Source organism: Copadichromis virginalis, linkage group LG17 (genome assembly GCF_057382275.1).
Source record: "Copadichromis virginalis isolate Kocher_CV1m ecotype Utaka linkage group LG17, C_Virginalis_male_GT1.1, whole genome shotgun sequence".
In the NCBI taxonomy this organism is placed as follows: domain Eukaryota; kingdom Metazoa; phylum Chordata; class Actinopteri; order Cichliformes; family Cichlidae; genus Copadichromis; species Copadichromis virginalis.
This window is the reverse complement of record NC_140634.1, coordinates 2,031,852-2,049,729: the sequence shown is the minus strand read 5'-3', so window position 1 is coordinate 2,049,729 and position 17,878 is coordinate 2,031,852. Positions and strand designations below refer to the sequence as shown.

The 17,878-nt window shown below is 42.2% G+C and overlaps 1 protein-coding gene across 2 annotated transcripts in view; it reads right to left on the bottom strand.

Moving 5' to 3' along the window:
- scube1 (signal peptide, CUB domain, EGF-like 1) overlaps positions 1-17,878 on the bottom strand; it is a 120,996-nt gene that overhangs the window by 79,711 nt on the left and 23,407 nt on the right. For both annotated transcript variants that reach the window (XM_085436505.1, XM_085436506.1), the window contains exons 3-4: positions 16,558-16,683; positions 1,900-2,034 (exon numbers count right to left, since the gene is read on the bottom strand). In XM_085436505.1, the coding sequence (XP_085292631.1) occupies positions 1,900-2,034; positions 16,558-16,683 (261 nt within the window). The remainder of the gene's footprint in view (positions 1-1,899; positions 2,035-16,557; positions 16,684-17,878) is intronic.

The window sequence follows — 17,878 nt, the reverse complement described above, 5'->3', positions numbered from 1 at the left end:
TGTGAAAATTATCTCCTCAAAGAAAGCACTGTGAAGAAAATGAAGTCAATATGAAGCCATGATGAGCTGGTACTGATGTTTCCAAACGAGAAGGAATCAGTTCATCCAAAACTCACAAGAAGGAAGCAACAGGGAGAATTTCAAGGTTTGCTTCAGGAATTGAAGCTGTATCATGGCCACTTTCTTACATATCTTAGGATCATACTGGGGCTGTTGCAGCTTTTTAGCTACCGAGTTTTGCCTCTGAGGAGGCAGTGAAATCACTTCAGACACAGAGCACCATCTAGCTACTTGTCTCAGGTAAAATTGTATTATTCTACAATTTGTATATTCAGTACTGGTGTGCACGTTGAGTCATGTGTGCACTTGCTCAGATCTGTTGATTAGGATCAGAAAAAATGATCAGACTACATGGTCAGTGTCGACGGCTGCTCAGGTGACGCTATTTAGTTGACTCAAAATATTTTTAATGCACACAGATGTTACACATCTGGTGTGTAAATGCCTGAACAATAGGTTTTATGATGTGCAGATGGGTTTCTTTATTCTCAGCATCTAGATCTCCTGCAAGGTGGCATACATTGTTGTGGTTGTATTTGTATTCAGTGTATTCAGTGGTTGTGTTTTCTTCATCAACAAAGGCTAGGGTGGCTGTGGGGTTCTGTGACTGTCTTACTGAATTCAAAATGTTCTGTCTACCTTCCTAGGTTGTAGTCAAAATCCTCGGCTGAAACACAAAACTGAGTGATGAAAACAGTCAAGAGAAATAATTTTATGGAATGGAATCAGTTTTCAGGCCCCTCCTCTGTAGAAGAAGCTTCCAGTTTGGATTAAGATCAGGCTTCAAACTTTCCTTTTTGCAAAAGCATATAGTTAGGGCTGCATCGGGTGACCCTGAATCCTCCCTTAGTTATGCTGCAATAGGTGTAGGCTGCTGGGGGATTCCCATCATGCATTGAGCATTTCCTGTCACCTTTCTCACTGAACATGTGTTAACAGACCTCTCTGCACTGAATCATACCTGTTATTAACCTCTGTCTCTCTTCCACAGCATGTCTTTATCCTGTCTTCCTTCTCTCACCCCAACCAATCACAGCAGATGGCCCCGCCCCTCCCTGAGCCTGGTTCTGCCTGTTAAAAGGGAGTTTTTCCTTCCCACTGTCACCAAGTGCTTGCTCATAGGGGGTCATATGATTGTTGGGTTTTTCTCTGCATGTATTATTGTAGGGTCTACCTTACAATATAAAGCGCCTTGAGGCGACTGTTGTTGTGATTTGGCGCTGTATAAATAAAACTGAACTGAATTGAATTGAATTAAATTGGAGGAATAATTAAACACAGAGCTTGTTTGCCACAGTTTGTCCAATAGCCTGCCTACATCTTCATGCCTATGTGGCAATTCTTTTTCCAGATCCATAAAGTTTTGCATTGGATTTTGACACCTCAAAATTATATTCCCATCTGGACTGACTGGGAAAAGCTTCACATCATGATTATGAGCTATTTTTATCCTCCTTATCAAGACTTGGTTTGGTGCTCATGACATTGGAAAAAAGGTCATCATCATAATTATCTGTGATAGAAAATGTAAATTCTGGAATTTTACAATGAATTTTATTCCACATATTCACATTTATATTAGCACTATCACGAGCACTATCACGTTTAGTGTTGCTCAAACTGCAAATCTACGACATCACTGGTCAGTTACAGTTATTGTCTTAGAACAAATAATTTGATGTTGCTAGTTGAGCCATGTGCTTCAAAAGTCAAGATTCAAAACCAATGAACCATCATATGAATTAGACTTGTTGCCTCACAGCAACAAAAAAGTGTTTTGTGTGCAGTCCACGGTGAGAGTTCACTGTGGACTGCACTCTTTCTCCACTGATGTCTTACCGTCAGAGCGGTGGATGCAGGTATGCTGGTTGTCACTGAGGAAGAAGCCCTCTGTGCACATACACTCATAGCTCCCCATGGTGTTAACACACACTTGCTGGCATCCACCGTTGTTGTCCAGACACTCATCCACATCTGTTTGGATGGAGAGATACAGAGAGAGAGAGACATAAAGGGAAGTGAGCAAGATAAAGTCGGCCACGACAGCGTGCTGGAATAACAGCCCATTAGACTTCATAAATAAACTTGTGTCAGTGAGAGTTTATGTGCCGGGAAATGTCTGATGAGACGGATGACACCAGAGTCAGGAATGCGAGGGCCACACGCACACGTGCACACACAGACTGGGAGAAAGGGCAGGCACGCTGTCCTAAGGGGCCGACCCTGGCACAGCGGGCGGCCGAACCAAACTTCAGGCACTGTAAAAGGGGGTGACAGGGGTGTGTTGGTGTGAGTGTCTGCATTGTGTCGTTGCGTCTATGTGTGTGTTAGTGCACACTGGTGGTGCACGAGTGTGTTTATAGGGCCCGACTGTGCTGCTGAAAGGCCAGTAAATTTCCAATGGGGCATGTTGATGGGCCTGAAGTGAACTGGAAACATGTAACACCCTTGACTGACTTTAAGAGGGATCAAACAGGGCCACCCCTGTGTGTGTGTGTGTGTGTGTGTGTGTGTGTGTGTGTGTGTGTGTGTGTGTGTGTGTGTGTGAGAGAGAGAGAAAGAGACTTTGCATTGTGTTTAGTCTGAGGTGGTGAAGTTGACGTAACAGACAGTGCAGACAGGTTACACAAACACAGGCAGAAGGAAGGACAGACAGACGAGAGGCGATGTCATACGTGCTGGGAGACTGAGGGGATCAAACATGGAGCTTTTCTTTCTGTTATAATTAGTGCTGTCAGTGGCAGTGCTGTTGCCCCGTGCGCGGGGCTGCACGGCGCTAACGCGTTAATGAGCTAACTGCGCTAATGCGTTGAAGCTGTTAATGCGGTTATGGCGTTAACGTCATTTTAACGAGATTAACGCTGACAGCACTAATTATAATTTGTCAAATATTTTCAGTGGTTGACAGGTCTGGACTTTAGGTAAGCTAAATTAGACTGTTATTAGTGAACCTTGCTTTAAATATACATATATATATATATATATATATATATATATATATATATATATATATATATATATATATATATATATATGTATATATAAAAACACCCAGCACGCCCCTGCGGGCGGTTTTATCCTTGAAGCTCGGGTCCTCTACCAGAGGCCTGGGAGCTTGAGGGTCCTGCGCAGTATCTTAGCTGTTCCCAGGACTGCGCTCTTCTGGACAGAGATCTCCGATGTTATTCCCGGGATCTGCTGGAGCCACTCGCCTAGCTTGGGAGTCACCGCACCTAGTGCTCCGATTACCACGGGGACCACCGTTACCTTCACCCTCCACATCCTCTCGAGCTCTTCTCTGAGCCCTTGGTATTTCTCCAGCTTCTCATGTTCCTTCTTCCTGATATTGCTGTCATTGGGAACCGCTACATCGATCACTACGGCCGTCTTCTTCTGTTTGTCTACCACCACTATGTCCGGTTGGTTAGCCACCACCATTTTGTCCGTCTGTATCTGGAAGTCCCACAGGATCTTAGCTCGGTCATTCTCCACCACCCTTGGGGGCATCTCCCATTTTGACCTCGGGACTTCCAGGTTATACTCGGCACAGATGTTCCTGTACACTATGCCGGCCACTTGGTTATGGCGTTCCATGTATGCCTTGCCTGCTAGCATCTTGCACCCTGCTGTTATGTGCTGGATTGTCTCTGGGGCATCTTTACACAGCCTGCACCTGGGGTCTTGCCTGGTGTGATAGACCCCAGCCTCTATGGATCTTGTGCTCAGAGCTTGTTCTTGTGCTGCCATGATTAGTGCCTCTGTGCTGTCTTTCAGTCCAGCTTTGTCCAGCCACTGGTAGGATTTCTGGATATCAGCCACCCCCTCTATCTGCCGGTGGCAGATAGAGGGGGTGTATGGGGCACGGTATGTATATATATATATATATATATATATATATATATATATATATATATATATATATATATATATATATATATATATATATTAGGGGTGCAACGATGCACAAAATTCACGGTTCGGTTCGGTTCGATACTTTGGTGTCACGGTTCGATATTTTTTCGATACAAAAAAATGTTCATGCCTTTTTAATTTGTCATTTATTAAAATTATAAGCTTTTCTTTGGCTGTCACTTCTTCACCCTGACCTGTCTTATTTGGCTCAGCAGAACTGAAATGCTTTTACACACTCACTCACATAAGCTCAGCGATTCTCTGCGCGATCAACCTCTCACATGTTTAAGCTGCGGGAGATTTCACTTGTCATGTTTGCATAGTAAGCTAACGATTGATAAGACGATGTCAGAGGAATTGGTGCACAAATTATCATCACTCACAGATCAGTGCTGTCGCTCTCTATACACAGTTCGTGCGATTGCAAAGTGAAAGCAAAAAAACAAGCGCAAATTCAAACGCGATTTCAATATGTCACATATTGACAGTGACTCACCGATGCCAATGACATAATTACCCAGCTACATTTCTGAAAGAATGCAAAAGCATTGACATAGATTTTTCCTTCCTGCGATAGGCCGACGGGCAGGGCAGAGATAGATTTTGGTAGCCCGACTGGAAAAATTTTGCGAGCCCTGTATCTGATTGAGGAATCACTCATCTTTGGAAAAGAGAGTTTATTACAGAGAAATGGCTCTTTCCAAAATAAAAGCTATACTATACGCTTCTTCTGGGCTATATTCTCAGCAGCATAAGGAGAATCATGTGCTAACAGCTGTCTAAATGACTCGGGTAAAGTTTGTAGCATGCGTGCTTGTTGTTTTTGTCTGCTTCCACTTGTCTTTGCACGAGGATGATGTTGGAGTAAATGTGCAGTCATATTCGTTGTGTTCCCACTAGTGCTGTCAGCGTAAATCTCGTTGAAATGACCTTAACGCCACAACACGGCAAATCTCCGTTAACGAGCTACCGCGGATCGCCTTGAGCGTGGGGCTTGACGGCCAACACGTTAACGAGCTAACTGCGCTAACACACTAGTTCCCACCCATGTAATTGAGCATTGCATGGCACATCCAACATACTTTACTTTAGTCCATGACGCGCTTACCTTCAGGGTCATACGTCACATGAAAACCAAAATAGTTCCAAACGCCAGATCTGAATGAGGGTGGGGGAGGTTCAATTTGCCATGTTGCAAGGAGAGCTTAACTTCTGTCTCACTAGCTTGCCCTACGCTCAGTGAATCTGCGCTCGACTGCTGCACTGTCGAGCACAGATTCACTGAGCGCTCAACACAGACAGCATCGTCAGAAGGAAAGTTGATAAAATAAATTAAAAATTTTGTATTGTTCGATACATATGCGTACCGAACCGAAAGCACTGTATCGAACGGTTCAATATCGATACGAATATCGTTGCACCCCTAATATATATATATATATATATATATATATATATATATATTAGGGGTGCATATATATATATATATATATATTAGGGGTGCATATATATATATATATATATATATATATATATATATATATATATATATATATATATATATATATATATATATATGGCCCCAATTGACCGAGTGCTCAGTGAATACCTCAGGCAGCAGAAACCCAAGAAAGAGGAGGGAGACGAGGAACCATCATGGAAGGACAGGCCCCTGCACGGTATGTACCACCGGCAGATAGAGGAGGTGGCTGATACCCAGAAATCCTACCAGTGGCTGGACAAAGCTGGACTGAAAGACAGCACAGAGGCACTAATGATGGCAGCACAAGAACAAGCTCTGAGCACAAGATCCATAGAGGCTGGGGTCTATCACACCAGGCAAGACCCCAGGTGCAGGCTGTGTAAAGATGCCCCAGAGACAATCCAGCACATAACAGCAGGGTGCAAGATGCTAGCAGGCAAGGCATACATGGAACGCCATAACCAAGTGGCCGGCATAGTGTACAGGAACATCTGTGCCGAGTATAACCTGGAAGTCCTGAGGTCAAAATGGGAGATGCCCCCAAGGGTGGTGGAGAATGACCGAGCTAAGATCCTGTGGGACTTCCAGATACAGACGGACAAAATGGTGGTGGCTAACCAACCGGACATAGTGGTGGTAGACAAACAGAAGAAGACGGCCGTAGTGATCGATGTAGCGGTTCCAAATGACAGCAATATCAGGAAGAAGGAACATGAGAAGCTGGAGAAATACCAAGGGCTCAGAGAAGAGCTCGAGAGGATGTGGAGGGTGAAGGTAACGGTGGTCCCCGTGGTAATCGGAGCACTAGGTGCGGTGACTCCCAAGCTAGGCGAGTGGCTCCAGCAGATCCCGGGAATAACATCGGAGATCTCTGTCCAGAAGAGCGCAGTCCTGGGAACAGCTAAGATACTGCGCAGGACCCTCAAGCTCCCAGGCCTCTGGTAGAGGACCCGAGCTTGAAGGATAGACCGCCCGCAGGGGCGTGCTGGGTGTTTTTTATATATATATATATATATATATATATATATATACATATTTGCAGAATGTAGTTTGGCATTGTCCTGCTTAATAAAACAAGACTTGCCTCTGATGAGAGTTAATACATTTAAGTTTATAATGTTCTACCTAGCTTACATAAATGGCAAGCAAAGCACACCAGCTAACCTCATCTCAAAGCAAATAAGCCATCCACCCATATCCTTCTGCTTGGTAAAGGGCAAGAGACAGGGTACACCCAGGACAAGCTGCCTATCTTTCACTCACCAATTAACCGGACCCATCCATATCTTTGGACTCTGGGAGAAAGCCAGAGTACCATGACATGGAAGCTCCACACACACAAAAAGCCCCAGGCAGGAGCTGAACCAAGGCTCTTCTTGCTATGATGAAACAGTACTAACCGCCACAGCACCTTTAAAACAGCCATATTTACTCCAATTCAGAAAGGAACACTTTGGAAAGTCTGTCATAACGAAAAGGAAAGCTGGTAATTATTTACACTTAGAAGAACCTTTCAGCTTTAGTAAAATGAACACAGCACCTTAATATCTAATGTCAGATAAGAGAGTTCAGACAATAACTATCAAGAGACAGGTCCATAGGACCTTCACATATACCTTCCACTGAATGAATGGATGTCTTTGTGAGTTCCTGTATATTAGCATGAGACCCGCTGCTCTGCACAAACGATATACTTCTGTTCAGTATCAAATGTAAAACTCTGAGCATAGTGTGACCAGCCTGTCTGCTAGCATCTGAAACTGTGATTTTGCTAAGAGGTTTTTCCTCTTAGGTACAGGTAGGTCTTTCCTCTTGTCTCTTGCACTGTTTACTAAGGTCGCCCCCCACATGGTGTTAAAGAGAGAGGCTCTTCAGAGAATACAGAAAAACAAGAACAAGAAATGCACCAGACATGACACTCCTCTAGTTACAGAGCCCTATATTATGTTCATTTAAAGGGAGGCCATAAAAAAGAGTACATATGTGTAATATATGGGCCGCTGTGTTGGTGGGAAATCATTTATATAGTTTCCAGCTTCGAAAAAGCATTTGCAAACTGGAACTCTGTCTTTGTAGTAACTGCTTGAATGACATAAACAACACAATTAGGTCATTCTAAAGATGTATTATTGGGGTGGCTGTAGAGTAAGTCAGTGACTAATCGGAAAGGTGGTGGTTCGGTGCCTAGCTTCTCCGGTCTGCATGCAAGATCCTGACCTCGTGTTGCTCTCTGATGTATCCATTGGTGTTTAAATATCAGATAGAAAGTACATAGTACTCGAGCGGTTATTTTGTGTTTAGTTTGTGTGTGCATGACATCATATGATGTCAGTGATATCATATCACTAACATCATCAAATGTCCTCATGGACTCCTGCTGTAGCAAGAGACTACCACAAGGTGGTTTTGACTAGTTTGGCAGGTGCACATCCCTCTCTCTGAGCGTGCTAAACCACAAGATGCAATCACAAAGCTTAAACTGTGAAAAATGAAACTCCATAGACTCGACTAGACTTCAGACTTTTATTCTACTGACCTTAACTGCACTGCATTTTTACCAAATGTAGGCTACTGTAGATGGCGCATGAATGGGAGTCTAGACAAGCATTGTGTCCTGGCCTTATAAATGCATGAGCTTCCAGTAAATGCGTAAATAAAGTGGTTTAAGAATAGCACAGAAGTCACATTGTCCTCGCTGAACCCTCAGCTTTGTTTTTATTGCACTTCCTAACACTATTTCAAGCAAATCTCATGGTTTAATGCTTGTCATAATATCACTGGTTCATTTAGTTTCCAGGCTGGAGAGGGGGAGGGAGTGAGGACAGAGAAAGAAGAACTGAAGCTGTGTCCAAGTCTAAGTGATCTCTGCCAACATTTCTGCATGAACAAAGGCCAGTTCCAAAATGCACTCGTCTGTTTTGTTTGATTGCGCTTTGTAAACTCGTGTAAAAGTTTGTTTGGACACAGTGACAATGTGCTTCTCACATCAACTGAGAGGCTGAGGGAGGCAATTCAATTCAATTTTATTTATATGGTGCGAAATCACACCAGCTTCCTCAAGGTAATTAAGGCAAGGCTTAAAGCAAGGCAAGTGGGGTGAAAAACAAAATGGAAAAAGGCACGGAAAGGTAAGGGGGGTAAAGCTTGTAATTCATAGTTGCGATACAGTCATGGGGAAAAGAAAGTACACTCTCATTCAGACAGCATTAAAAATATAAAAACCAGTGGGTACATAGTGGATCCTAAAATTATCTATTTGCCATCTATCAGCATCAATATATGTAACTGCTAATAATGTACGTCTTAAAATGTAAAGAAGAGATTGCGAGAAATACCGTTCAACTTGTAACATCCTAAGTTGCATTATTTGTCCACTAGAGGGCACTCTGCAGCTTCCTTCTTGGTAACGCGTGTGGAATGCTACAAACGTAACAACCTGCTCATCTGAACAGTCAGGCAAAGCGTAAACAAGTAAATAAATAACTACACATAATAACCGTTAGAGAAATTTGTTCATGTTTTGCATATCTAAATCAATCAGTATTCTGATTTAGAATATTGGCTTTTAAAGTTTGAATTTATTGGCATCAGTCTTCCTATATCAGTCAGGCAAAAGCAAACCACATATTAACCAAAACACCTCAAACCAACAGTCGAGCACAATGAGGATGATTTTGCCTTGATTTGAAGAACGGGACAGCGGCACAATCCCGTTACTGAAACCTCTGTATACCAAAGTATTCTTAATGTGAAGCCAGCTAAAACTGGGCCAAAAAACATGACAATAATCCCAGGCATGCCATCCACATCAACTCTACAAGAATCACTGTGCAAAAAAGTAATCAGATTACAGTAACGCGTTACTTGTAACGCGTTACTGTAATCTGATTACTTTTTTCAGGTAACTTGACCAACGCTGCTCCTGACCCAGCGTTTTCAGTTCTTTGTGATCTTTGGATTATGTCAGGTTCATTTGTGATTTATTCTACGGTTCCTAGGTTTTGATCCCCTGCCCCTCATGTTTCTCTGTGCCTTCTGTTCTGTGTTTAATCTTCTCTGCCTGTATGTTCCCCCTGTGTTGTTGCCTATGTGAGTTATTGTGCTTTGCTCCCACTCCTTGTGTTCCGTGTTTTCCTCTCCCCTTCGTGTATTTCTTCATGTTCTCTCCCTCTCTCTCTCCAGGCTGTCTGTGTACTTCCTGTGTTACGTTTAAAGTCCACATCTTGGTGTCAGCGTTTCTAGTTTCGTGTCCTCCCCGTCCTGTCAAGTGTAATTGTTCTCAGCTGTGTTCCCTGTGTGCTTCCACTTCCCTCATTACCTCCTGTGTATTTATGTCAGAGTCTCCCTCTGTTCCGTGTCGCGTCGCCCCTCATGGCTGTTTCCCTGTGTTTCCTCGCGGTTCAGTTAGTCATTTCCCAGCTTGGTTTAGTTCTGTTTTCCCCGTTCTCCTGCAACAGAGCAGTGCTTTTGAGTTTATTCCTCGTGTCTCAGTGAGTTTGTGTTTGGGTCCAATCCCTGCCTGCACACAGCTGGAACATGACAGTTCCCAGGTCACTGGGATAGGCTTCAGCTCCCCTGCGACTCTGACAAGGATAAGCGCAAGAGAATGGGTTCATCTCACCAATGAGGTATCTTCCAAAGTCTGTTTATTCTCTTTTGCTGGGCAATATGTGCACTGTTAAACTTTGGAAGATGCCCAGAAAGACTTTCACAACCCAGCCTTATAAATGACTATGTACAAGTACTTTTTTACTGTGGTGCATTTCTGTGTCTTATCTGTTGGTGCAGATATTCCACCATACATTGGAAGTTGCATGCAAGTTTGTGTTTCCCCATGCAGACCTTGTCTTTTACATGTTGGACTGCTCTGTGACACACTGTCTCTGATGACTGCCCCACTGTGCAGTCACCTCTCAGATCTCCACATGAAATAAAAAGAACTTGTCGGAACAAAAATAAACTGAAGCGAGAGCACCAGACATTCACAGAGGGCACCGAACCATCGACACATTGAGGCCAGCTGCGTCTAAGCCAAAGCCAAATAAATAAAGTCAAAAGAAGAAAGGAGCTGAACAGGATCACTCTTTAATCAGAACAAAATTAAGCAATCTTAAATCAATTAGAGCTCGACTCGTTGACACGGTGCATCTGGAAGACTTCCTGCAGACTCGCACACGTCTGTTGCCCTTTTTCTTTTTTCTTGGCTCACTTTTTCAAAGTGCAGTTTGTCATCCCAGGCTTCTTCAAAACACCACAAGTTTCTGAGGTTTCTGAATGTCATTCTTTGGGTCTATTAAAAACCACGAGTCGTTATTGTTTTCCACAGGCAGGCCCAGAGAGTGTGAGAAAAATGAGAAATAAATTGAGAGTGAACTTTGGAAACAAACAAGCTGGATAAAAATGTTGTTTTCATATTATTCTGTTGCCCTGTGATGGTGACCAAACACCGCAGTCAACTTACCACTTCCCCGTCAGCTTTGACCATCGGCAACCTCTCCTGCTGCGAAACCACACAACCTGAACCCGAAGCTGATCGGACCTGAAGACATATGTGTCGCAGCAATCGACATTATTCGCCAAGCTATGATTAATGAGTCAGAAAGCAGAGCAGTGCCTGTTAGCGACTCTTTCACCAGTCATGGAAGACATATGACTTTAATGTACAACATCTTTGCACTTCTCACAGCTGATTCAACCCACAGCACTGACATACGATGTTATGACAACTTGTAATATGAGAGCCAAGACACTATCTGTCTATGAATCAATAGTGTTCATATACAAAACGAGTGTGCAACACATTTTCTATACAGTAAATGTGCTGAATGAGACACTGGAGAGTGAGACATTATAACAAATACTGCCGTTCTGGTTGATGGGCAGCACGAAGAACAAGACTGGAGCTCGGCTTTAACTGCGGTTTGATGTTAGGCCAACACGTCACTCTCCGAAAGTTCTGTTTATAGGGTTACCATGCATCACAGGGCACTATTTATCTCTTTAGCTAGCGACGACAGTAAACACGAAGCATCAGAGAGTCTCCATGAGTCAATACACAGGAACGTAAACTGCAGTGTCATATATCTTCTCAAAGTGGGCTTAATGTAGATGGATTCTATGTAACACACATCATATCTGAAGTATAAGCTAATCTTCTGGATCTTTGGTGGCCAAACAATGCTGTTCCCTTTTGGCTTTATGAGTTTTCAAATGGAAAATTCAAGGACCGCATTCCAAAATGAGATATTGTCCCACATTTGCAAAAACATCTGGGATCAGAGTAAGCCACAGATCACAGGGCTACTACTAAACATGTGAGTAATCCCAACACCTTTGCCCACGAACTGACTGGATTTGTCTCGTTTGAATTCCTTGTTTTCAGCTGAACTTTAGGGAATAAAAAAGTTCAACAGAGGTCATACAGAAATGGCAAAACCACCAGGTGGGTAAAATAAATGGCAGCAGCCCAAAACAACATCATTCCATCTTGCAAATTTAGTCAATTATTTTCTGTTTCATGTTTAATTGCTGAAGACGCGTCTAATTCTATAAATATACCAGTGCCAGACCACAGTAGATACCATTTGTTGTTAAATTGTTTTTTAATGAGCAAACCATTTATAGAAACAATTAAGACATAAAAGATCTAAGAACAATTTTATAGTAAGTTATACACTTAATTTACTGTAATCGCATTACAAATGACAGATCGTTGGAAAGGCACACGAACTGTAGATTAGGAAATCCATTTGACATTTTTATATTCTGTGTAGCAATGGTGACATCACCACAAAGGACATAACACTGCATTAAAAAAAGCTAACTTCACTGCAACCTTCACATTTCTGAAGGTCTTGCCTCTCGTCCATACATTTAACCCCAACGGTCGAAAATGTTCCAATTCAGAGAAACATTTTCATGGGCGTGACTGGTTTCTTTGGTTTCTCCATTTAAAAACAACAAACCTTTACCATCGATCACGTCCCCCACTGAGCCACTTCAGGGTGCCGCAGTAGTTTCCTAATTTATTTTCACTTTGTACGCATCTGGCAGGGAGACAAATACTGTCATTACACACCTTTGGGGTCATTTGTATATCATGGTGTTTGGGATTATTGCCCAAACATCAAAGTCCTGGTGAATGATGGGACGCGCTGAATATTTCTGTTTGTCTGTCTCAGTTGTATTCTCTTTGCTAAAGATGTGGAACAGCGTCACATGAAAATGGGTCTGCATTTTGAAAATATGACTTTTAGTTTGAACAGTGTTTGTGTAGTAACGCTATATTTGCTTCTTAAACGAACAGAAGAACATTTCCTTATCCTCCTTTTAGCTGTAACAGGTGGCAACATGAGGGAGTAGATGAGTAACAATTAACAAACTCTCTCTCTACAGATTTATACTAAATGCAGAGAATGCCTTTTATTGTCACTATACATGTGTACAATCAGACACAGAGATACAGAGATCTCCTGCTCAGTGCAGACATGGGCTGAGGTGCACAGTTCTACAGCACATATGAACAGTGTTCAGAAATATCCAATGTACAAATATACAAAAGAAAAAACCTAGATACATACCTTTAAATACAGGCATGTATTCAGGTATACTTATAGCTGTTAGCATAGCTGTTTCTGTTCACATTTGTAGCTGCTGATGTGTTATAAGACAAAGGTCAGCAAACAGAAAGATTTCGAAACATGCTAAAAACATGACAGAGAAAGATGGGAGGATAAAAAGAGCATGTCACAGATCAACAGAGGAAGCACTGGGCGAAGAGATGGAGGTGAAGAAAAACTCAAATAATAGAGTGAGAGAGGACTGTGAGGCAGAGATACTGGGCACCATCAGAGAACATGCTTTCAAAATAAAGGCATGGAATATTTATGAACAGGAGAATAAAAAGAGGGAAAAATGGCTAATCAACAAGAACAGAGAACTAAATGACAAATGCCAAAATACAGAGAAAAGGACAGGAATGCAGAAATTAGGAAAGGCAAACAAGTAGCTGGTAGCGGTCTGACTGTGATCACACACATCGTGCATCTGATTTCACACTTTACTGCCTCGTTTGAACTCAGTAACCTGGTTTTAATTAGCAGCAGTTCATAACAGCCAGTTTCAGTCACCATCTAATAAAACAAGTCTCGCACTGATTTCCTGTCACTGGGCTGCAAAGAGCGACCGATGACAGTTCCCACAGCAGTCAGTTGGTATCACTTGAATTAGTGGCACAAACACGTGCGGTGAAATGCCACAAACCACATGCCCTCTTTTTAAGGACGACGCAAAGGCTAACCAAGCTAGCGGCACAGGATGACAAGCCAGCAGAAAATAAACAACACATAATTATGGTGACAGCTTCCCACCAACCCACTGCTCCACATGTAAAACTGCCATGTTCTCAGGGAAAATCTCTTTAACAAGCATGGGCTGCTGCCATTATGTCTCTCTCAGCCAGTCACATTTAACACATTTCGAAAGAGTTCAAGTCTAAAACCCGAAGAAACTCGTGAGAATCGATTGAAATGCAGTTCCTTTAATGACCACTAGATGCTGACTTATAATGAATTAAAAGGAATATAGAATAAGAATAGCTCGTGCAAGCACAGCGCGCCCTCTTAGTGTTAAATGACAAGACAATGAGGGGAGAAAAACAATGAAAAGTTGGAAAGGTGTAAAGTTCTGTAGTGTGAAGAAACCTTTAGCGTGTTAGCAAGGAAGCCTGATGATGATGGAGAGGGGAAGTCCTGTTTCAAACAAGTGCAGGCTGCACCAGCACTGTCTGGGAAATCAGTCAGTTGAATGAAAGTACTGCATTTAACTGCATAAACATTTAATATTTACAATTGATAGAGCTGGTCGTCAGCAGTGTTGGTCAAGTTACTTGAAAAAAGTAATCAGTAACTAATTACTGATTACTTCCCCAAAAAAGTAATCCCGTTACTTTACTGATTACTTATTTTCAAAAGTAATTAATTACTTAGTTACTTAGTTACTTAGTTACTTTTTAAAAACACGATTTACACCCTGAAGAGGTGATAAAGCGATAGATCTTTCAGCCCAATTCTACTTTTTCTGCATTATCCATCATACAAAATGTAATCAAATGGAAAAGTCTCTTTTTAAAACTTGTTTTATTAGTTTTAATCTTTTAACTTTATGCATCAAGCAAAAATTTAATTATATGCAACATTCTCTGACTGGAAGAAATTAGTTTAACATTTAAACTTATTTTCTGCACATTCCAGCACATAAAATAAAATATTTTTTGTGTTTACACTCAGTCTTTCAAATAGATGCAAGTAAAACACAGCAGAAAATAAATAAAGTCAAAGACTCAGCGGTCCTGTTGCTCTATTTTCACCTGTAAAGCAGGAGTGGGGTAGGCGGAGGTTTACCCTGGTGCAGGTGTGCCGCAGCGGTCAGTGGAAGAATCCGCGAGTTTCTCTGTGAGTTTCCCATTACGTCGTAGCTACTCGGTGCTTGTTGGAAGTTTAGGGGTTTTTTTCGCTGTAAAAAGAAGTTTTCTTCCCACGCACAGCGGACACTAATGTTTTTGTCACTTTTTATGGAATCAAACTCAAAGTAAGGTCAGTACTTCCACGCTTTAAACGCTGCACGCTCATACTCTCTCCCACAATCGATATGTGATCCATTGTTGATCTGCACACAGCTGCTGTCACTAACGGCGCACTCGCTTACGTCACTGTCATGAGACACTCTCGCAAAAAAATCACGGTTTTAGTAACGCAGTAACGCAGCGTTCCTACGGGAAAGTAACGGTAATCTAATTACCGTTTTTGCAATAGTAATCCCTTACTTTACTCGTTACTTTAAAAAAGTAATCAGATTACAGTCAGAGACAGCCACACAGTGAGTATAGAGTATGATCTGAGCTACCTTACAGACATATGATAGATGTGGGTGATCACAAACACTACAAAACAAACCAGGAAGTCAACTGAAGCATCAGCCTTTCATCATAAGGCTGTTTTGTTCTTAGTTTCTGAAAATTGATCAACTTTCCTCTCTTTAATAAAAAAGGAGAAGAACTAAACTAATTACATTTAAAATATTTAGCAGGGAGTTATTATTAATAAAAAAAAAAGGTGTGTCATGTGTTTGGTAGTGCAGTCAATGTTAAGAATGTAGCTCAATAGACAGTGTAGTTAATAATGCCTTTGACCATGTTTGTGCATGAAATTAAATTCTAATGGCAAACCTTCAACTTTAGCTTTAACTCTGCTCTATATCAGCTGTCTGAGAGTCATTCCTGTGAGGTGAATCCACAATTCAGCAGCTAGTCTCCACTGGCAGCTGCTGCCTTAGCAATCAATCTCTCACCTAGTCTCTCTAAAAGTTTAAAGAATGAGTTACAACACTTTCAAATGCCAAACATATCCCAGCAAAGACACACGAGCATCTGGAACGACTGTTCTTATGTTTCTGACGTTACTTTGTGGTCGTCAGTCAGCAGCACAGGACCGATGAGATAAAGTGTGTTTGAGCACATCCACGCAGTCCTGCATGTTACACGGGGCAGGAGAAAAAAACACAGAAGTCTAGCTGACTGCAAGTGGATAACAGAGCACTCGGCCTAAATGGTCTGATCTGTCAGTACTAAAGCACAGCCAGATATCTGCAGGAGAACTCTTCAACCCTGAGCGCCTCCCTGCAGTACACAGAAAAGAGCATAAAACAGCACAAATCATGGAAACCCTCCAACTGATGACAGAGCGACTATGCGAGCAAGGCGTCCTGAGCCAGACAGGTTTAATAGGTACAAGGACAAAAGTGCACACACTTAAACACACATACTCGTTTTTATATCTTAGTGTGGACATCTCATTGACATAGCCAGAAATGAATGTCTAAACCTAATGTCTATGTCTAAACATGTACACACACACACAGATATATAGATTACCCATCATCACTAAATGTGCACGCAGTATGCAGACACATACAAGATACTCAAGATGTTCTCATTTTGAACAAAGCTTAGTTATTTTGCAAAACACCACAAATGTCATTGAGGTTTGTATCCTGTTATAAGAGATGCACACGAAGGGGAATAATGCATTGAAAAATTGAGTTACCCAGACAGTTGTGTCCATCGTGGGCCAGCATGAATCCATCGTAGCACATGCACCTGTAGTTGCCTGGTATGTTGATGCATTCGTGGACACAGCCCCCATTGTAGTCATTCTCACATTCGTCCATGTCTGATGAAGACCAGAGGGCAAAGGTTAGTAATCATGCCGGCCTAAATGGTGTCAAATGAATTACAGAGCTGACGTAGCAGTTGAGTCATTAAAGCCCGGTTTCAGCGGTGTAGGCAGTCGCTCTTAACTGAAGTAAATTGAGAATAAACCATTTTTTTTTCTATATACTGTAGAAGTAAACGTGAAAATGACCACTTTAATGAACTAAATATTGCTGTTTGAGGGGAAATGCAGAGGGTATTTTTATTAGCACTGTGAGTCAAGTTTCAAATTTGCTTTCCATTTGGTAGCTCTGATCAATGACTCAATGCACTCTGTGTACTTAAAATCTAATAAGCTTTGTGAGTGGGTTCTCGCTCACTGCCACACCTCTTCACACAGTCTGGATGAAACTGGAACCCTTGAAACCTGAAGGCTGAATCAAGTCTGTGCATGGGTCACAGATGCTAAATGAAGTTACAGGTAACAGTATTGTATGTAAATATGTTAAAGGTGCTATGCATAGGAATATGAAGAGATGCTTCTGAGTGCCTTTACAATTTCACCATCACTGCCCTAGAGTGGATTTCCCTGGCGTGACATATCAAGTGTTCAGCTTGAGTAAAATTGTCTCGGACAGAAACAAATGAGAGTAAAGACACCAAAACAACACACAATGACAGCAAACACACATTAGAGAGGCACTCTAATGTGTGTTGTTTGATACAGTGATTAAAACGACACACACACGTCACCATAAAAGTCTGTTCCTGCTGGTTTCTTAGGTAGCAGGAAATCCATCAACCCTGATGAGTGCCATCCTTCGAGAGTAACCCCTGAAACATCACAGTACAGCTCAGGAAGGGAGTAGTTGGTTGGGGGATGTCAGTGAGTGTTTATTCATCTGGGGATAACCACCCACCTCCATGCTGAGCCAGCAGAGGTTTTCATCGGAGCAGCTTGCAAGTGGTTGCCATGCAGAGCCACTTAAACAAACAGTCCTCCCCCTCCGTGTGAACAGCAGGAGATCTGCCGTGCAGTAGAGGAAGACTTAAGCCCAGGTCCTCCTGCTCTGTCTGTGCGACGGCTGATGCAGCACAGGTATACGTGCACTCTGATTCAGGCTGACGTCTGTGCACCTTCTCTTCCTTGAGCCAAGTAGGATGCCGCCTGGATGGGTTAGTCAAAGTCATGTGCAGCCTTTCATTCTTCTTTC